An 18311-nucleotide genomic window follows, 5' to 3' on the forward strand; every position below is an offset into this window, starting at 1 on the left:
AAGAATTGTGTTATGCTTATGTCTACAGTAAAAATATTTCCATGCTGTGATGACTGTTTTTTTCAGTCTGCCCATCAGATAAAGAAGCAGTCTTTAAGTATGTAGTTTGTTTGTTGCAGTAAGTTACTTTTTTATTCTGTATCTACCTTTATGACAATTAAAGTTATAGTTACATTGTATTCCAAAGTCTTCTCTTGCATTAAAGTATTATGTAACTAAATGTTTCCAACTAGGAAATAACAGGGTGGCCGCTGCTACTTTAAATTTAGGATGTTCTGTTTGTGACATTTTTAAATTTACTGTATACGTTATAACTGACTCTGCCATATTTCTTGCTTCTGGAATTGCCTGGCACCTCTGCCACCCTTTCCACCAGCAATGGGGAATGTTTTCTATATCTCATGGTGAGTGCTTAGCATGGTCCAGGGAGACCGTGAAACTCCCATTGCCATGCAGTCCCTGCATGGAGATGGTCATTTACTTGAGCTATGTTCCTTTCCCCCAGCACCTTCCTGGAATACCATCAAGGCATGTTTCAAGGGAGGCACTGGCTCATGCAACAAGCAGCCAGTCTCCACACAGCTACACTCCATCTGAAGCCACAGAGCCTTCATGGTCCTCAGCAGCCTTCTGCTAGTAGGGATATTTCCACAGATAAAGACTCCCTTCTGCCAGGGGACATAGGCCATATCCTAACTTGCTCCAGCCCAGCAGATTTGCGGGTTTGAATTCTTGTTAATGTGCCTATGCTTCCAGTGGAAGCATGTTTAAAAAATACTCTTTTCTGCTGTGCAGTTCTCGTAATTGCTGCACATTTCCTGTCAATGCTGATTTATATTTAATGTTGGCAAACTAGTCACTGCCATGTTCTCCTTAGTGGAAATTGCTTTAATATAAGTTAGTGTTTCTTTAGAAAGTAATTTAAAATGTCTACACACTATGACTGAACACATAATGCCTATACAGTATAATTATTTAGGGCAAGGGAGGTTCTTTCTGATAACTGTATGTTAGTTGAATCATAATGGCATGTTATGAGGGACAGATCACTTAGTAGGCTAAACCTTTCTGGATATAATCTCATTTGCAATGAATACAGAAAATGGGGGGGGGGGGGCTGGGATTACATTGATAAGTATATACAAAGTATACACCAGATGCTGAAAAATTGTGTTTTTAAGTGTGTGTTGAAAAAGCTGGGTTGGGTAGGTTAAGAAATGTAAAAAATGGTAAGCATAGTAAAAAAAAATGGATGAAAGAAGATACATTCATAAACAAAATGACCTGGCCAATTAAAAATGTGTACGGGTATGCATGCAATGAAACTAAAATCCAGAGCATGTTCTTTAAGTACATCAGGGCCTATTAAGTACTTACATGGATATTGTTAGGAGCACCGTACCCTGTGCTTTAAGTGGGGTATGTATTACATTAGCAAATAACTTAGTTCCATATAGCCTGCTTTGCTGTCAGCTCTGAAATGTTAGGTGTAATATTGGTGATTCTAAGATCTGATAATGGACGCGGGTGGCCCTGTGGATTAAACCACAGAGCCTAGGGCTTGCCGATCAGAAGGTCGGCAGTTCAAATCCCTGCGACGGGGTGAGCTCCCGTTGCTCAGTCCCTGTTCCTGCCAACCTAGCAGTTCGAAAGCACGCCAGAGTGCAAGTAGATAAATAGGTACCGCTCCGACGGGAAGGTAAACGGCGTTTCTGTGCACTGCTTGTTTCGCCAGAAGCAGCTTAGTCATGCTGGCCACATGACCCGGAAGCTGTACGCCGGCTCCCTCGGCCAATAAAGTGAGATGAGCGACGCAACCCCAGAGTTGTCCATGACTGGACCTAATGGTCTTTACCTTTACTTTAAGATCTGATAGTTGTCAGCTATTTGCCCTTGTCCCTTTTTAAAAAATCGATGTTACAGTGACTACTTTCCAGTCCTCAGGTATGGAGGCTGTTATGAGGGACAAGTTACATATTATTGTCAGAAGAACAGCATTTGGGTTTTTTGAGAACTCTTGAGTGAATTCCATTTGGACCCAGCAATTTGGCAGTTTGTATTTTGTCTGTTAGGCCTAGAACATTGAATGCTTCCCCCTCCCCTTTAGTGTTATAGTTTCACAAATTGTGCTTTGACATGTCGGCCTGGGTACCCATGTACCTTATCTTGTGTTACTAGGATAGGTGTTTTTGATCTAATGTGCCCTGCACATCAAATAGCTTACAGTTAAAATTTATAATATTAATTCATGAAGTAGCTTCTGAAAATTTATATGGCAAGGTTCAATTTTCTTCCTGCTTCCACTGGGTAGCACATCACATTTCTGTAGGAAGAAGTTTCCCAATCCTTTGAGATTGTGGTTTAGACCTGAAAGCCAGAGGTTGAACATGGAGCAGCCTGAATTGATATCCCACTAGATACTATATAAGGGATATGCCCACTCTTTCGTTCCTCACTGTTATATATGTCAGGAACCAGAGTTTCACACCCCACACCCAGCCTGAAGATACGGTAGTCACACCCTTTAACTCAGAGGACTCTACTGCAGAAGACCAGGAAGACCTGAGACCTTGCTTTGCCTCACTGTAGACCAGGACGGTATCATGTGAATCCCTGAGATTCTGGAACCTCCATAGCTAAATTGGGGAATGTTGAGGTTGTTTGTTAAGTGTGGGTGTCACAATTGTTTTGGCGTCCTTATCCTGCAGATCAAGGAGCTCTGAGGTTTCTGAACACAGGGACCAAGTTTCTGAACATTTTAACATGGAATGGAAAATCTGATATGTTATAGGGGCTCAGTACTGTGTTTGTGGCATTATATAGATGCTAAGTACTCTGCTCATTAAAAGAGTTGTATCATGATGAGAGTAGTAATCTTTGTGATTTAAAAACAATGATATATGCAGGGCTGAAGAGTTTGATTATTCCCCCCACCCCACTTTAATATTCTTCCTCTACTCCTAAATCATTGGGAAAAAGCATCTGTTCTCTACTTGGTACTCTGAGCATCTGAAACCATTTAGTCCCAAAGCAGTCAAAGTTTCCATCATATTGTAAACATTCCTTTAGTTCTAGTGAACATGCTGACATGACCCTCACTCTAGGGGGCACAACGTAAAGTATGAACAGAGAATAGAAAATATGTGGAAACCTTTATTTTATAGTTGCCATTTAAAAGAATATGTATCCCGTTAACTGTTTCAAAACTGATCCCACGCCTTATTTCTCCACAGGGCTTATTAATGCTAGTGAGATGCTTATAACTAAAAAATAAATAAATTAAAAAACCTCTTTAGGCCTATTTCTCTTTAGGCCTATTTCTAATGTGCTAGTGGATGTATCTTCAACTGGATAGGTACAGTTGGTGATAGATTCACCACCATGATAAATAACTTGATGGTTACAAAGTAATATTACATGCTGTGAAATGAACTAGCATTTTAGAAGAATTTTTTAAGAATGTTTTGGTATTGTAACTGAACGTATTGCATGCTCACATTGTATGTCAGTGCCTATCAACTGTTCTTATGCCTCTAGAACCTTAAAATCATTTTGGAGGCTATCCATCCAAACTGAAGTCCCTCCCCACCACCCATCCCCATCGGAGATCCCACCAAGTGTCTTTTCCACTATAAAGTTGTGATGATTGTTATCAGGTAAGCCAAGCCCGCAGACCCAGACAATCACTCTGTAGGGCAAATTCCTCCTTTGGGTGACCACTAAATCACCCAAAGGAAAGTCAATGCAGGGTTGTTGCCTTCTGAAAGGACAGCCCATAAACGAGTGCAATAAAGGGAGGGTAGGAGGGAAAGCCGGATGTAAACTGTGAGGTTTCCAATCCCCTGCAGCTCGCCTTAAATATTCACCCAGGTCTGCCCTAGGATCCCCACCCACCAGGATCTAAGCCTAAGGCTAATTGGCTCTCTGAGCTCTCCTCATGTTTCCCAGCCCTCCACATGGCTGAGAGGAGCAGTAAAATCACCCCGTCTGGCACATTGAGGCTGGGAAACAGCAACATATTTCCCCATAACTCAGCAAGACGGTAAATGCCACTTCCAGTAGGGCTGAGGGTGGAGAAGCAAGTTTACTTCGCCATCCTAGACTGATACATATAAACCACATACTGTACTATGCTTATATTCTAAGCCTGCTTATATGTTAAAATGGGGTTGAAATAAGTAACATGATGCTTTCATAAGCAATCCAGAAAAATAACTGTATCATACCGTGTTTCTCATATTATAAGACATGTCTTATATTTATTTTTTCCTCAAAAAAACACACTATGGCTTATTTTCAAGGGATGTCTTATTTTTTTCCTCCTCCTCCTGCCACGGCCGGCATTGCTGCTGCGCCTATCACTATGTCTTATTTTCGGGGTATAGCTTATATTCCTTGAATGCTAAAAAATCCTGCTATGGCTTATTTTATGGGTATGTCTTAAAATATGAGAAACAGGGTACTGTTAGGATTCTAGGAGATAGCAATGGGAGATGCCAGTTCAATGCTTTTACCTTTTTGCCTGTCTCCTTTGTATTTAACAACTGGATACCATATTAAAAACACACATTAAAACACCTAACAATCCTTCCATAGTCTATAATCCATTATATTTTACAAACAGACCATTATATTTTACAAACAGCATTGTGAAAATAGATTTTAAACTGCCAAAGCCAAAAACTAGGAGGAGAAACATTCAGCAATTTCTAATCAACATTATAGAGTAGCACGTTGGTCAGTTAATCTAATGGAGCCCAGTTGTTTCCAGTAGTGAATAAACTTTTATCTCACTTTTAAAAGTATTGGCTTTTAAATGGCTATGCTGTATCTTTGCAAAAGCTGACATATTTATGGCAGCCAACTCCGGAGTCCCAGATGTTTTATCCGAGATTATCCAGGAGCTGGAGTATGCTGCCCCTAACATTCAGCTCTGTATCTCCTTGGGGAGGCTGTGTTGGTCCTGATGGACTGTAGAATGTGGGCAAACATAATTGCTCCTCGTTAAGAAACAAATTGTTCCAGTGTTAAGGTGTCAACCTGTTCTGAATAGGGCTTGAAAGATCAAGTTTGCAATTTGGAAGTACTGGTTTCCATCTTTTCCTGTGGACGCCTTTGTGATTTTGGAGTTCACTGTCTTCAGTGTGTAGACTCCTTCAAGGATGGTTAAATTAACAAACTTCTTGATAATATAGAAATGGTCATTCAAAAATAAGAGAGCTTTCTATTAGCTATTAGAAGAGACTGGACATCAGAATAACGGAAGCATTTGCTGTTTATTATGTTTATTATCAATTGCTAAATGTTTCCCTTATTGTTTTTGTTTTAAAACTGTTTCCACAATGCTGCAGCTAGATTTGTAATTTGTACTTATGGCAACTCACAATTATGTACTTATGATGGACCAGTCAGATCTGTAATATTAAGTTGTAGTGTGGAGTCCCCATATTCATTGTTCCAGCCAGTTGGCTGCTCTCCTCTAATTCTCCATTCTATTACCACTCCCATCAGATTTTCATTTGCCAGTCCCCCAACCCAACCAACAATCAGTCAGCATTTCTTGCCCACCAAACATGCTCAGTCCTCCTTGGGGTGCCCTTCAGGGTTTTGCCTACTTAAAATATCTTTTGTTCTTCTGTTGAGTACCTCTAAGCTCACTGGAACCTTTCTCTTGTGCATGGATGGTGCTGTTTTGGTTGCAAAAGTATCCATGCTCTGATAATTAATTCATTATTAGTATATAGGATATGGGGATTATGTACTTTTAATTTTGTATTTTTGATATGCTAATATTAATAATAATACCCAAAGGAGTTTTCAGTTGTGGCTTAGTTTAGTACTAAAAATGCTGCATACAGATTATTTGATGTTAACATCACGAAATACACAAAACTGTATACAACTCTTCAATTAAATGCTTGCTTTCTTCCACTCTAAACAAGAAATTCCATATTAGATTCAGAACCACTGAATAATGAACAAGCCTGTGGTCTCCTTAAATTTTTGGTTCATTTGTCTGCAGTGATGAATGCAACTTAGAATGCTTTCTAGCAACTTCACAATATTAAAGTGCCCAGGGACAGGACAGGGATGATGTTTTGAAGGCAATAAATATTTCAGCTTCACATTTCAGCCTTTCTTCTTTATTCCTTTGATCTGGGTTTGGTTTAGTTATCATTCTGCTTGAATGACTTCACACTGTCTCTTCCCATCCTCCCCCTTCCCTGAACAAAAATAGTAATTCTGCACATATTCCATATGGTTGGGATTTTTTTTGCTGTAAAAGATGGCCATTCTTTGATTTTGATAACTGCTGCTTAAATAATGTATTTAATTACATCTTAACTCCAGTGAATAGTTATAAAAAGGCTTATCTTTAATTATGCAGTTTATTGTCTGTTTCCCCCCACAATTAAAGGACAGAAAAATAGCACAAATATGAAGGATACAGTCCTTCATCATGGGGATGCTGTGCTTGTGCTTGGAAGGATGCTCATATGGCTCAGTGGTGTCCTTTTCTATACATGAACCTGAGAAGTACTGAGTCAGTGTAGCATGCCAAGAAGGTGCCTTGGGGAACTAAGGGGTGTCCATAATCTCATCCTCTGTCTGATCAGGTTTCTTTGAGCTCCAAGACTTAAATAATGTGGCTCAGTGGGGAGAAAAAGCTGGATAAAGGCGGTGCAAATAGAACTTCCCTTCTTTGGAATGCCCTACTAGTATGTTGTCTATGCACATGTCTGTAAACTGGTTTACATATCACTTTAAACAACAGTTAAGCATCATTGTGGTATAAAGGTGAAAACATAGCATGCTAGTATATGAGGCTAAAATAGTGTTGAAAATGTGTCTAAGTCACCAGTTGATGGCTGTTACATTTTGTTCGCATTTGTGTGTTCTGCAATATGAGAACAGAAACGTTGGCATGTTTGAGGATACATGTGTTCCAGTGCACATCCCTAGAAGTGGGAACAAGAGTCTGTTTCCAAATAAGAGTTTAAGCCCCCCCCCCCGGGCACATCTGTTTATACCCTACAAAATAAACATATATTACCCTGTATTTTAAAATCTTTTCACCAGCCAAAAGTTCAAAAGTCCGCAGTTATTTCCATGGATAGAAGCCCTATAATAATGTTGGGTGATTCATAGTGGCCTGTTTTAGAGAAGAAGGCATGCATCCCTCTGCCTTAGAATAGTAGAATATATAATATCAGAACTGATCGTGACAGTTCTTTTGAAGATGCAAAGAAGTCAGGAAGATGAGAGACCAGGGTGCAGAATATTTTCATATGTAATATTTTATCAAGGTGCCTGACAGATCTTTCAGATCTATTTCCATATCCTCATATAGGGAGCGTCATTTATAAGCTCATTTGTATGATTTCTTTCAATGTATTTACTAACAACAACCCACAATATTTTGTATGTATAATACAATAAACTACAGGAAAAAATATCTGGCTACTTCTCAGAAGATTTACAGCTGTTTGTAAACACTTTAAAATGTCTAGATGGAAGCTGCTGTGTTTTACTCTATTAATTTACAGTCTATTCAGCCACATAGCAGTTGTAGCATCTCAGGAGTATGCTGAGATACTAAAGATGTGCACAAATCTTTAGTACAGGAGCTAGATCATCATTTCCCTATCACTTAGTAAAGTCGGAGAAATATGAGGCTCTCCTGGAAGTATACTTTGGAACTGTGATACCAAACAGAAATGGACTATTCCAAACCCTTATTCTACAGTTGTCATTAAGAAAAGAAACATAGGATTGTTCCTTCCTATGGAAAGCTTCTTGGGAGAAAGTAAGGCTGGATGGGAAGGTCCTTGACCAAGATGGAAGAGTGGAAATAGTTTGCAGAAAATTGGGCTTTTCCTTTGTCTACCAAGTCTGAGAAATGTGAACATACGCATTCTTCCTTTTGCAATGGCTCTTCATTTCTTGACTTCCATTACAGCCACCGGTCTCTTCTGTCTGTAAAGTACCTGGAATTTCCAGTGGTAGCCTTGGCTTAGTGACTGTTGCTTAGCAACATGAGGGCCACTCTTCCTCTTTATTTTTGTCAGAATACGTGTATCATCCAGGTTTAGGTTGATGTTTTAGTGGCTTGTGTTAAGCAGCTTGGTGGGTCGTTTTAGGTCTCTGGGATGGATTGAGAAATAAATGACAAATGCTGCAAGCTCCTGATACTTTCAAGTACTTAAGTACCTTAAGACAAAAGATAAAAATGATTCGTATTTGATTTATTAAAACCTGCAGAGGTTGCTCCCTTTCTTTTGGGCAGGAATAGTAATTAGAATACCCAGGAGGTTTTGAGGTGTGTGTGTGTGTGTGTGTGTGTGTGTGTGTGTGTGTGTTTTGTCTGAGTGTGTTTTGTCTGAGAGGTATAAATAAATTGAAAAAGTTTAAGAGAAGAAATCAAGTTCCTGAACAAAGTTTCTCAGGATTTTCCTTGTAATGCATACTCTTGCTAGTGAGTTTTATTGGTACAGTATTTCATAAAGTTTGTCCCTGGAGTGGAGTGCAGAAACATATTCTGCCTGATAAACTTTTAAACTTTTATCCTGTGTTGGGAAATTTGTACACCATTCAAACATCAATCCATTCAGATTATGAGGTGTTTTAGGGCAAAGTGGGGGAAGAGATAAGGCTGGCTTGATATATTGGGTTTTGAACAGAATCCTGTGGACCTGTTAAACCAACTGAGTCAGTTGCAAGGTCTTATCTCCCTAGTGCATGGGTGTCAAACACAAGGCCCGGGGGCCAAATCCGGCCCGCCAGACCTCATCATGTGGCCCGCCAAGTGCCCCAGCCAGCGGGACCCAGCAGCGGGATCTTGCTGCTGAAGCACCGCGCCAACAAACAGCTGGGGCCTGGGGGGAGGGGTAGAAAGGTGGCCGGAGCAGCGCTGCGTGGAGCACCCCGAGCCACAGCAGGAGAAGGAGGAGGCAGCTTGCCGGGTCAGCGCCCAGCAGCGCCACACGGAGAGTCCTGAGCCTCTGCGACGCAGCAGTGCTCTGTAGCACTTTGAATCCTCCTCCTGCCACGGCTCGGCGCCTGGAAACGGCTGCTGCTGCTGCTGAAGCACAGACAAAGCACCCAGCAGTGCCTTCCTTCCCTTCCCTCCCCTCCCTCTCCCTCTCCTCAGAAACATAGGATGCTGCTTTATACTTCTGGCCCTTAAACCCTGGAACCAGGAGAACAGCTCCAGTGAGTCAACCTCAGCCAGTCCCTTTGGTGAAGGGTGGTGGCTCACTGGCAGAACATCTGTCCTGCATGCAGAAGGACCCCAGCATCTCCAGGTACCAGTAGCTCTGCAAAGCTCCTGCATGAAACCCTAGCGAGCCTCCACCACCCAGTGCAGTTACCAAAAATCATTTTTCAATAAATTGTACAATAATTGTACATTTGAATATCTACTTGCCATTATTCTGACTATGTTAGTTATTGCTTACATTATTACAAAAAACAGTAATAATTGAATGCAGTGACAATAATTTATGATAATAAAGAGTGGACACATAGTCCTACAGATACAACTGGCCCTTTGAGGGTGACCAAACTGCTGATGCGGCCCCCGATGAATTTGAGTTTGACACCCCTGCCCTAGTGTTTCTTGTGGCTTTTTAATATCTGAAATAAGTGATATCAAATGGCAAGTTATTCCGGAGGACTTTTCAAATGCTGAAATAGTTGTTCTGTTAATTGATTTGCCCTTTACCTTATGCACAAAGTTACTGTTGAGTTGCGGTGGTTATTACAAGTAATTGTTTGTGTTTTGACATGTAGTAAACCGCAAATATATTCTGAGATTATTAGTCTACCAACCATTGGATCACCCCTTGTTTTAGTTCAGGGGTTCCCAACAAAATTTTCTCGAGGACCCCTCATCAAGCCGCTATTGTGACAAGGACCCCCATTGCTTGAACATCAAATGCATTATCTTCCTCTTCATCTGTAGGCCTTTGTCGTTTTAACGAACCACTTTTTAAGCAACGGTCCATTTTTAACTACGCGAACTGTAGCTTCCGCGAAAAAACGCTTTGTTTACAAACACTACTGTTTTGCAAAGAGGCAGCGCGTGCCAGGGAGGAGGGAGGGGAATGGAGAAGACAGGGTACCTGCGCAGTAGCGCACAAATGAAGCCGACGCACGCAAAGCATATTGGGGAGGTGAGCGTTAGTAGAATGCACGCGCCGCCTCTTTGCAAAACAGTAGTGTTTGTAAAGCGCCACCTAACGGCATACAGCAGAACTACTGCCTCTATCCAATTCTAGTTTTGCGTTAGACTCTGCTCATGCAGGAAGTGGCCAAAACAAAAAATCTGTTATCATACGAAATATATTTAATATATTTTTTATTCTAATAGCATCTTGCGGACCCCTCTGGCATAGCTCGCGGACCCCTGGGGGTCCCCGGACCACCTGTTGGGAACCACTGTTTTAGTTGATCTTATTGTGAATATTTTGGTATCATCTCTTCTGTACAGAGTGTTTTTATATTTTGGAAGCAAGTATTTAGAATACATATTCCCATTTTATTTGTACATTTCTTCCTTAAATTGTTATTTAGACTTCATAGTCATGTTTAAATGGAGATTATTTACGCAATTCTGCTAATTCTGTAACCATATCCTTTATACATTGAGATGAAAGAATTTTTTCCCTTACAAATAAATTGAGGCCAAAGATTAAATTCGTGCTTTTAATATTCATGCCAGCTCAGTTTTTAAAGGATTTGAGCGATGTAACTGTATTGTATTGGGCACTGCAACAAGTAATACCGGGGGTGGGAGGGAGACCTTCAAAGTGAATATTTTAATGCTTCATGGAAACAACCCTTCTCAATATCCTGGAGGGGAAAAGTTGCGAACTACAAATTATTGCTGTAGATTTAGAACTGGCTTCTGCACCCTGGAAAATCAATGGAAGCTGATTCCTGGCTGGCAACTTCTCAAGAGGTTGATGGTTGAAATACATCAGAAATGAAATCAGATTCCTGAAGCACAACAGATTTCAATGCAGTTATCACAGAGAGTAAGATGAAGTGTGTTGGTTGGTTTAGAATGATAATGTAAGTATCAGCCAACAGTCTGAGAAGAAAAACGTACTTTGCATATTCAAGGGCAATAACATTGAATGTCATGTTTTCAGTTCATCGGCACCTTATGTTCGCCTCTTTGTGTCCCTTCAACCCAAAGGGTTTCACAGGAGGCAAGGTTGCAGGTTCGATCCCCGTATGAGTCGGCTGCATATTCCATCATTGTAGCGGGTTGAATAAGATGGTCCTCAGAATCCCTTCCAACTATACAGTTCTATTATTCTGTTTTTATTTGTTTTCTTTCGAGTGGGCTGAATGTTGATGACTCTGCCCAAGTACATGTTTTCCTAAATAGCAATTTGCAGCAAGTTGTTTTTCATGTTTGGTAAGGGTGCTATCAAAACCCTGGCTTTGCAAGTTGGCAGCGCTTAACAGAACGGTGGGACCAACACTGTATAAGCAGCCCTGTTGCTCACAGCATCCGGGATGAAAGCTTGGAGCTAGAGCAGAATTCAGCCTGAATTGGGTCTGATGCACTCATGAAAAGGGGCCTTTTCAGGACTTTCTACAGGTTTCTATTAGTGAGGAACCCACCAGCAGCCATTCTGCCTACCTGCCCATTTGGTAGGTGGGACAAAAAGCTGCACACAATCCAGCCCCGCACAAAGTATGTGTATGTGGGGTGTGTGTGTGTGTGTGTGTGTGTGTGTGTGTGTTGAATGGCAGTGTTAGACTGCAGTTCTACACACGTCGGAATTCAATGGAACTTCCTTCTAGGTAGTGCAGCCAAAGCTGAAATTAACCACTATCTTTAAAAGACATACTTTAGATCATTATTATTATTATTTTAAAAACTAACACTCCAAACCTTTCAAAACTTCTATCTAAACCTAGTGGAAATTATTCTAGAGTTTACATGCTTATGAGCCTTTTTTTGTTGAAATGTATAACCTGTGAGTTTAATCAATCTTTCACACACACACACACACACACACACACACACACACACACACAACGACAGATAGCCTGTCAGTTATATCAAATTCAGTTCGATATGTTTACAGTAGAAATCATTGTGACTTCATAACAGTGTAGAAATATGTCGGTATGCAGATCTGTAGAAATGGAAATGTATTTAAAAAGTAATAATTTTGCTATATATAAAGGCAAAGCTAGCAAAGAAATTTATTTACAAATATACAAATCTGGAAAAACAAAAGCAGGCATCTGTTTTGTGTATACTGTATATTCCTGTGTATAAGATTACTTTTTAACCCAGGAAAATCTTCTCAAAAGTCGGGGGTCATCATATGCCGGGTTGTATTTCTTATACGGCAAGTATATCCCAAACTCTATATTTTAACTGGAAAAGTTGGGGGTCGTCTTATACGCTGGAATATACGGTAATTGTTTTTGTCAGCCGTTTTGAGTTTATAAAAAAAAAGGTTAGCAGCTTTCTAAATAAAATAAACATAAAATAGATATATTACACGCATGTATTGTTATATTAAAACCATAAAGAAAGCAAGTTAGGTATGAGTCCTAGACTGGGTGTGTGTGTGTAAAAATCAGATTTGTTTTATTCTCACAAAATAGCAGTCTTTTTTTAAAGAAAAAACACCACCACCTAAGAATGCTCACATATAAGAGAGACGTTGGGAGGAAATGAAGTATAAACAATATCTTATACCATAAATACAAGGAGAATTGAAAATAGGCATGCTTGTATTCATGGACAAATAGGACCTGCGATGTGGAGTGCTTCTGTTTGGTGCTCCAGCCAACTATTCATTTTCTCTTCTAGGGAGTTGCTCCGGTCTTGCCACCTAGTTTTCCATTCCCCCTGACCAACAGGCAGCATAAAGTGTCCCCTGAGCACATTCAGTCATCATTGGGTTACTTTGGACTGTTTCCTTCCATTCTTTTTTGTACGTCTGCAATCACTGGAGTTTCTCTAAGCCTGCCCTTTTGTGCATGGATGGTGCGATTTCGGATATGTAAGAATCTACACCCACCTCTGAATTTCGGAAATAGAGGGAATGATATATTGCTTTAAAACATGCCAGCTGCATGCATCATACCAAGATCAAAGGTTGTTACGAGAATAAGAACCTGTGCATAATTCTGAAAAAGACCATATTATGGTCAGTTGTGATACTTCAGTTTCTAATGCTCCTGAAAGCTGCATCTTTAGTCTTTAAAAATTAGTGTTCACTGTTTGACATTAAGATAAAGTGACTAGGGATAATCATACTCTTTTGAAGCATAAGTTGTGTCACCCATGCAAATGCTGAATTGATATCATAACTGCGCATTAGGAGTTTTCACTAAATTGACTTGAGAAGATCCCAATGTGTGTCATGTTCTCCATACTTAATAATCTGACGTATACCAGGCAGCAAGTAATCCTCTTTCTTTCTTAGAGGAGATGGTGGAGGGGATATACTTCTGTTGATGTGTTAATGTAGGCATATACTGTAACAATGCAGGCATATATATTCCAAATGTTTTCTTGATTAAATATCTTTGGATGATGTGTTAACGTTACTTAATGGAAGATTAAAGAAAAGAGTTCTATGGGGTACAATAAAGCTGCACTACTTAAGCTTCCTTGGTATAGCTGAAAACTTTGAAGGTGAAATAACGTGCACGAGAGCCTAGTCCTATGTTTGGGCTCTTTTTGCTCAATGAGCAAGTGAAAATAATCTCTGATTTACCATCCAACTTGTTGTTCTCTCCTTCAAAGTATTGCTAAGGGAAGTTTGGCATAACCATGGACAGGAAATTAAAGCCTGAGTACTACTTTAAATGGATAGGGTTAACGGCCTTTTTTCTACACAAGCGCACATGTTCTTTTATTTGATACTTGAACTATGAAAAATTTCTCTGACTTTCTAGGGAGAAGGAGGAGCAGCTGACTCGGGCGATGGAGGTACAGAGGCTGCATGCCCAGCAGGCTGATGCTGCCCTGGAGGAGTTTAAGCGGCAGGTGGAGCTGAACTCAGAAAAAGTCTATGCTGAAATGAAAGAGCAGGTGAGGAGGTCACAATGCCAGCCTTTCTGCAACTATCTGTCTCAGTGGGGAAGCATATTCTCATCTTATATTTCCAGAAACATACTTCACTTGATAGTGCTACATCAAACTCTTTCACAATGCAATGGCTTTGCCAGCAAGTCAGAAAAAAAGGATGTTAGCCATTGATTTATCTTTATAACAAAGCCAGGATTGACATTGCTATAAAACTATCCATAGCAGTATTACTGATTAGGGCTTTTTTCCAGAAGTTCCAAGAATAAAATACTAGTTTTTGCATTGTTCTGGGTTGCATCTTATCTCCCATTTTTCACATCTCTTATTTCTTCTTTTTAATGGAAAATTCACTTTAGATGTATCTATCTAGCCAATCTCACTGTTGCGATAATGTGAAAGTCTGGCATGGTAGGAAACCTTTCTCCTCACTTCATTACTGAAGCCACTTGCATTTAATTTCAGTCTTGCAGTGCAGGTAAGGCACAATATTTCCTGTGAAAGGGTCATAGGTATATTCTCGGAAGCAGCAGCACAATGACTGTTTAAGGCAAATGAAAAGAAATGGAGAAAGGGCCATGTAAGCATGGCAAATGATATATTTTTAAAACAAAAGGAGGGGGGGAACCCATTGTCATGTGAGGCTCTGTTTTCTGAGTGAGTTTGAGGGAACCCTGTACCACTGGGATAGATAGGAGGAAGGATTTGCCAGCCAATTTTTTTATAGGCAAGTGGAAACAGAGGGATGCGGCAATATACCAGTGATGGGTGGGAGAGAAATGTGAAACAAGAGTGCAATTACTCCAGAAACTCTAAAGTATTTGTCTCAGTATACATATAGTGCAATATAGCCTTGTTCAGTGGTTCACTGGTTGTGTATGTGTATATTGATACACTTATGAAACCAGTAAATAGCTTAATTTTTAGTTAGAAAAAATGGGAGGCAAATTGATAGCTGCAGGAGATGGTGTCTCCAGATGTTAGGTGTTGGGCAGAAAGAAGCCAAGTTGGATGGAAGAGCAGTGAGGCACCCCCTCTCCCCCCACAAAGGAACCCCTGGTGGGAAGGAACATCACATTTGCCAGCTATTTGTGGATAATCTGTACACTGGGGAGTACACATAGTCTACACTCTGGAGCTGCTGAAGAAGCCACAAACTTTTTTTTTTAAAAAAACCACCCAATAAAATAAATAGACCCAGGGCTTTTTTTCTTTAAAAATGTTTAGGGGTACTCCCATTTTCCTATTCATATTGAAATACTGCCCCTCATTGAGGCCAGACTTAAATTCACAAAATGTTTAGGGATATGAGTACCCCTGCGTACCCCCAGAAAAAAGCACTGAATAGACCTATGATAAAGAGAGTCTCTTTTCTTGGAAACATCTGTACTGCGTAGGGAACTCAGGCATATACTGAGTTCTGTGGCTGATTCCTTCAGCAGCTCCCACATCCATGCTCATCACAGTTACAGTTGTTGAATTAAGGAGTCCTATTTGACTGAGGGGTAGTGGGGAGTATGCTCTGGTTCATGGGGTCATGGAGAATCAAACACGACTAAGATGACTAAACAACAACAGCAACAATATTTGGCTGCCCATAAGATCACTCAGGAAAATCACCTATTTAAAGACCCAAGCGACTTGAACTTTCCAGAGACCACTGGTGGTAGTGCTTGGGCAAAACAGCAACCCTCCTTCACATGTTAATCTGCCTTTGCTCCCAAGGTCATGTTATTTCTTATCTCACCCCGATGTCCATATGTTGACTGTGGACATCCAAGCTTGAGAACAATATATGCATAGATTTTGGGAGCTGGAACTTCATGCACAGGTTCAATTTCTGTGAAACCCTCCATGTATGGGTTTGCCCTTCTCAAATGTCTGTGCTCAATAGGCAGATTTGGGGGGTTGGGGTGGGCCAGCAGGGAAGCCCTTTAGCCCCTTTCTACATCTCTCTTCCCTTGCCTCAAGTCATTAAGAGTAAAATGCAGCATTTACCTCCACTCCAGTGCTGGTGTGGGTGAAAACTCTATCTTTTTCATTGTATATTCTGGAGAGGGGAAGGCTGTAAATGGTGTGTGTATTTATTTGTGCATGTGTATTTGTGTGTGGAAGAGAGAGGGAGAGGTGGCTGTTTGCGCATGGGGATGCGTTATGTGGTCTGTATGTGTGTTTGTGTATGCATACCCATTCATTGGCTTTACCCACCATTGATATGTGGTCCTTAGGCTTTAAAAGCTTATCTACACTCGTTTTACATAGATAAGCACACAAACTCACTGTTTTTGATAGATGGTGATGGAATCAGTTTTAAGAAGTCATGAATACTTAGCCAGTCTTAGCTGTAGTGGTATTCTTACAGGCAAAATTGGCTGAGAACTCTCCAGAAGTCACTACGTGATCTAAGAAAAATGGGACTAGGGCAAGTGCAGGTTCATTTTAACGGGGCAATAATATACACTTGGGATCATCTCCCAGTGTCTGGGATTTGTCAGCAAACTGTATCTATATGCAGCATAGACACAGAAGCAGCCTGGCCCATGGAGACAAAGACTTGTTTGAAGTAAATATAATCCTCTGTTAATCAGTCAAAAATTCATGATTCTGCATAAGAGACTCCTTGAGGAAATGTTGGTGCACCTGCCAACTTGTGTGTCTGATAGCCAACCTACACATATTTCCTACCGCCTGAGTTTTAGAACATATTTTGGTCAAATTGTTCCTTGCTGTTACATCAGAACCAGCAGATTATGAGCAGACTAAGAAATTAAAAGTAAAGGGATCCCTGACCGTTAATTCCAGTCACGGACAACTCTGGGGTTGTGGTGCTCATCTCGCTCTATAGACCGAGGGAGCCGGCGTACAGCTTCCAGGTCATGTGGCCAGCATGACTAAGCCGCTTCTGGTGAAACCAGAGCAGCGCACAGAAACGCCATTTACCTTCCCGCCAGAGTGGTACCTATTTATCTACTTGCACTTTGATGTGCTTTCAAACTGCTAGGTTGGCAGGAGCAGGGACTGAGCAAGGGGAGCTCACCCTGTCACAGGGATTCGAACCGCTGACCTTTTGATCGGCAAGCCTTAGGCTCTGTGGTTTAATCCAGCAGAACATGAGGGGTAATTGAGAGCATTTGAGCACATGGCTAATCATTTAATGCATGATCGTGGTTTGGTGTTATTTTTGAATTGATTAAATCCACCTGTGTCATTGGTCACAGGGATTCGGTGTGCTAAATAGCCTGGGTCCAGGTGCTAAGGTAGACTTCACATTTGTTCTAGTTAACATTGAAGCCCAGTTAAACCTTAAGGTTCTGCTGCAGTGCATGCAAAAAGGATCAACCTGGTAAAATTTTGCAGTTCTAAACCAATGGCTTTTATATTCTTAAATTTCTGTTCATAGTACAATGTTGTATCAGAAAGAATTATCTTCTTTTTTATGTAGCTATTGATGGCATAAAGATAAAGTTTTAGCGACACAATATCTTTTATATATCCTCATTTTTTCATTTCAATCTTTTATTGAGAAAGTAAGTGTGGACAGTATTGTGGATTTTTTCAGTTACTATAACCAATATTTTATTTATTAGACTATATAATTTATGGCTTTCTAATATTGTTACCATCTGCTTTTTATTTTGCCAAGGCTCATGGCTGTTGCAATAATCAGATGTCTGTTAATGAGGCTTTTGATAGAATGCTATCTATGGAGGTGTGTTTGTTTTCTCTCTGTTTGTGCCCAGTTCGTTGTTGAATATTTCCACGCTTTGATAATTTATCCACATCATTTCTACCCTTAAGCCTTGATTCTGCTGCTATGAACCATGCCAGAGTTAAATGAATATAGTCATTGCCAAAGTTTGAACATATCATGAAACATGATGCATGTATTGTTCACCGTTGGAGCTGCATGGGGAAATCCTTTGAAGAAGGCCCTGGATGCATCTGTGTTCTTCTGTGCACATAAACAGACACTTATGACACAATTGATTGTTGTAGTGCTCTTCATTTGTGAAGGATGATTTTGATGGGTGGTTTCAAATCAACTTTTCCTTTGCTTTCCTTATGTGGTCAGTTAACAATTCGCGGCTGATGTGCTGCATATGGACTGTGGATTTCATGATGGCTTAACCTAATCTGAAACAAATAAAAAATGGAAGTGAAATAATTGGCTACTGTACCAGGAGAAATGATCATATAAATAATGCCCACTATTTTAGCTCTAGTGCTTGTCATTCTTGGC

The 18311-nt window shown here is 40.4% G+C and overlaps 1 protein-coding gene across 6 annotated transcripts in view; it reads left to right on the forward strand.

Moving 5' to 3' along the window:
- The window catches only part of CEP112 (centrosomal protein 112), a 206747-nt gene that overhangs the window by 70496 nt on the left and 117940 nt on the right, over positions 1 to 18311 (forward strand). For all 6 annotated transcript variants that reach the window (XR_015947984.1, XR_015947985.1, XR_015947983.1 and 3 more), the window contains one exon: positions 13942 to 14077. Coding sequence is in view for 3 of the 6 variants with exons in the window: in XM_035104026.3 (XP_034959917.2) it covers positions 13942 to 14077 (136 nt within the window). In the remaining 3 variants the exon portion in view is untranslated. The remainder of the gene's footprint in view (positions 1 to 13941; positions 14078 to 18311) is intronic.

This window comes from Zootoca vivipara, chromosome 2 (assembly GCF_965207765.1).
Source record: "Zootoca vivipara chromosome 2, rZooViv2.hap1.1, whole genome shotgun sequence".
NCBI lineage: Eukaryota > Metazoa > Chordata > Lepidosauria > Squamata > Lacertidae > Zootoca > Zootoca vivipara.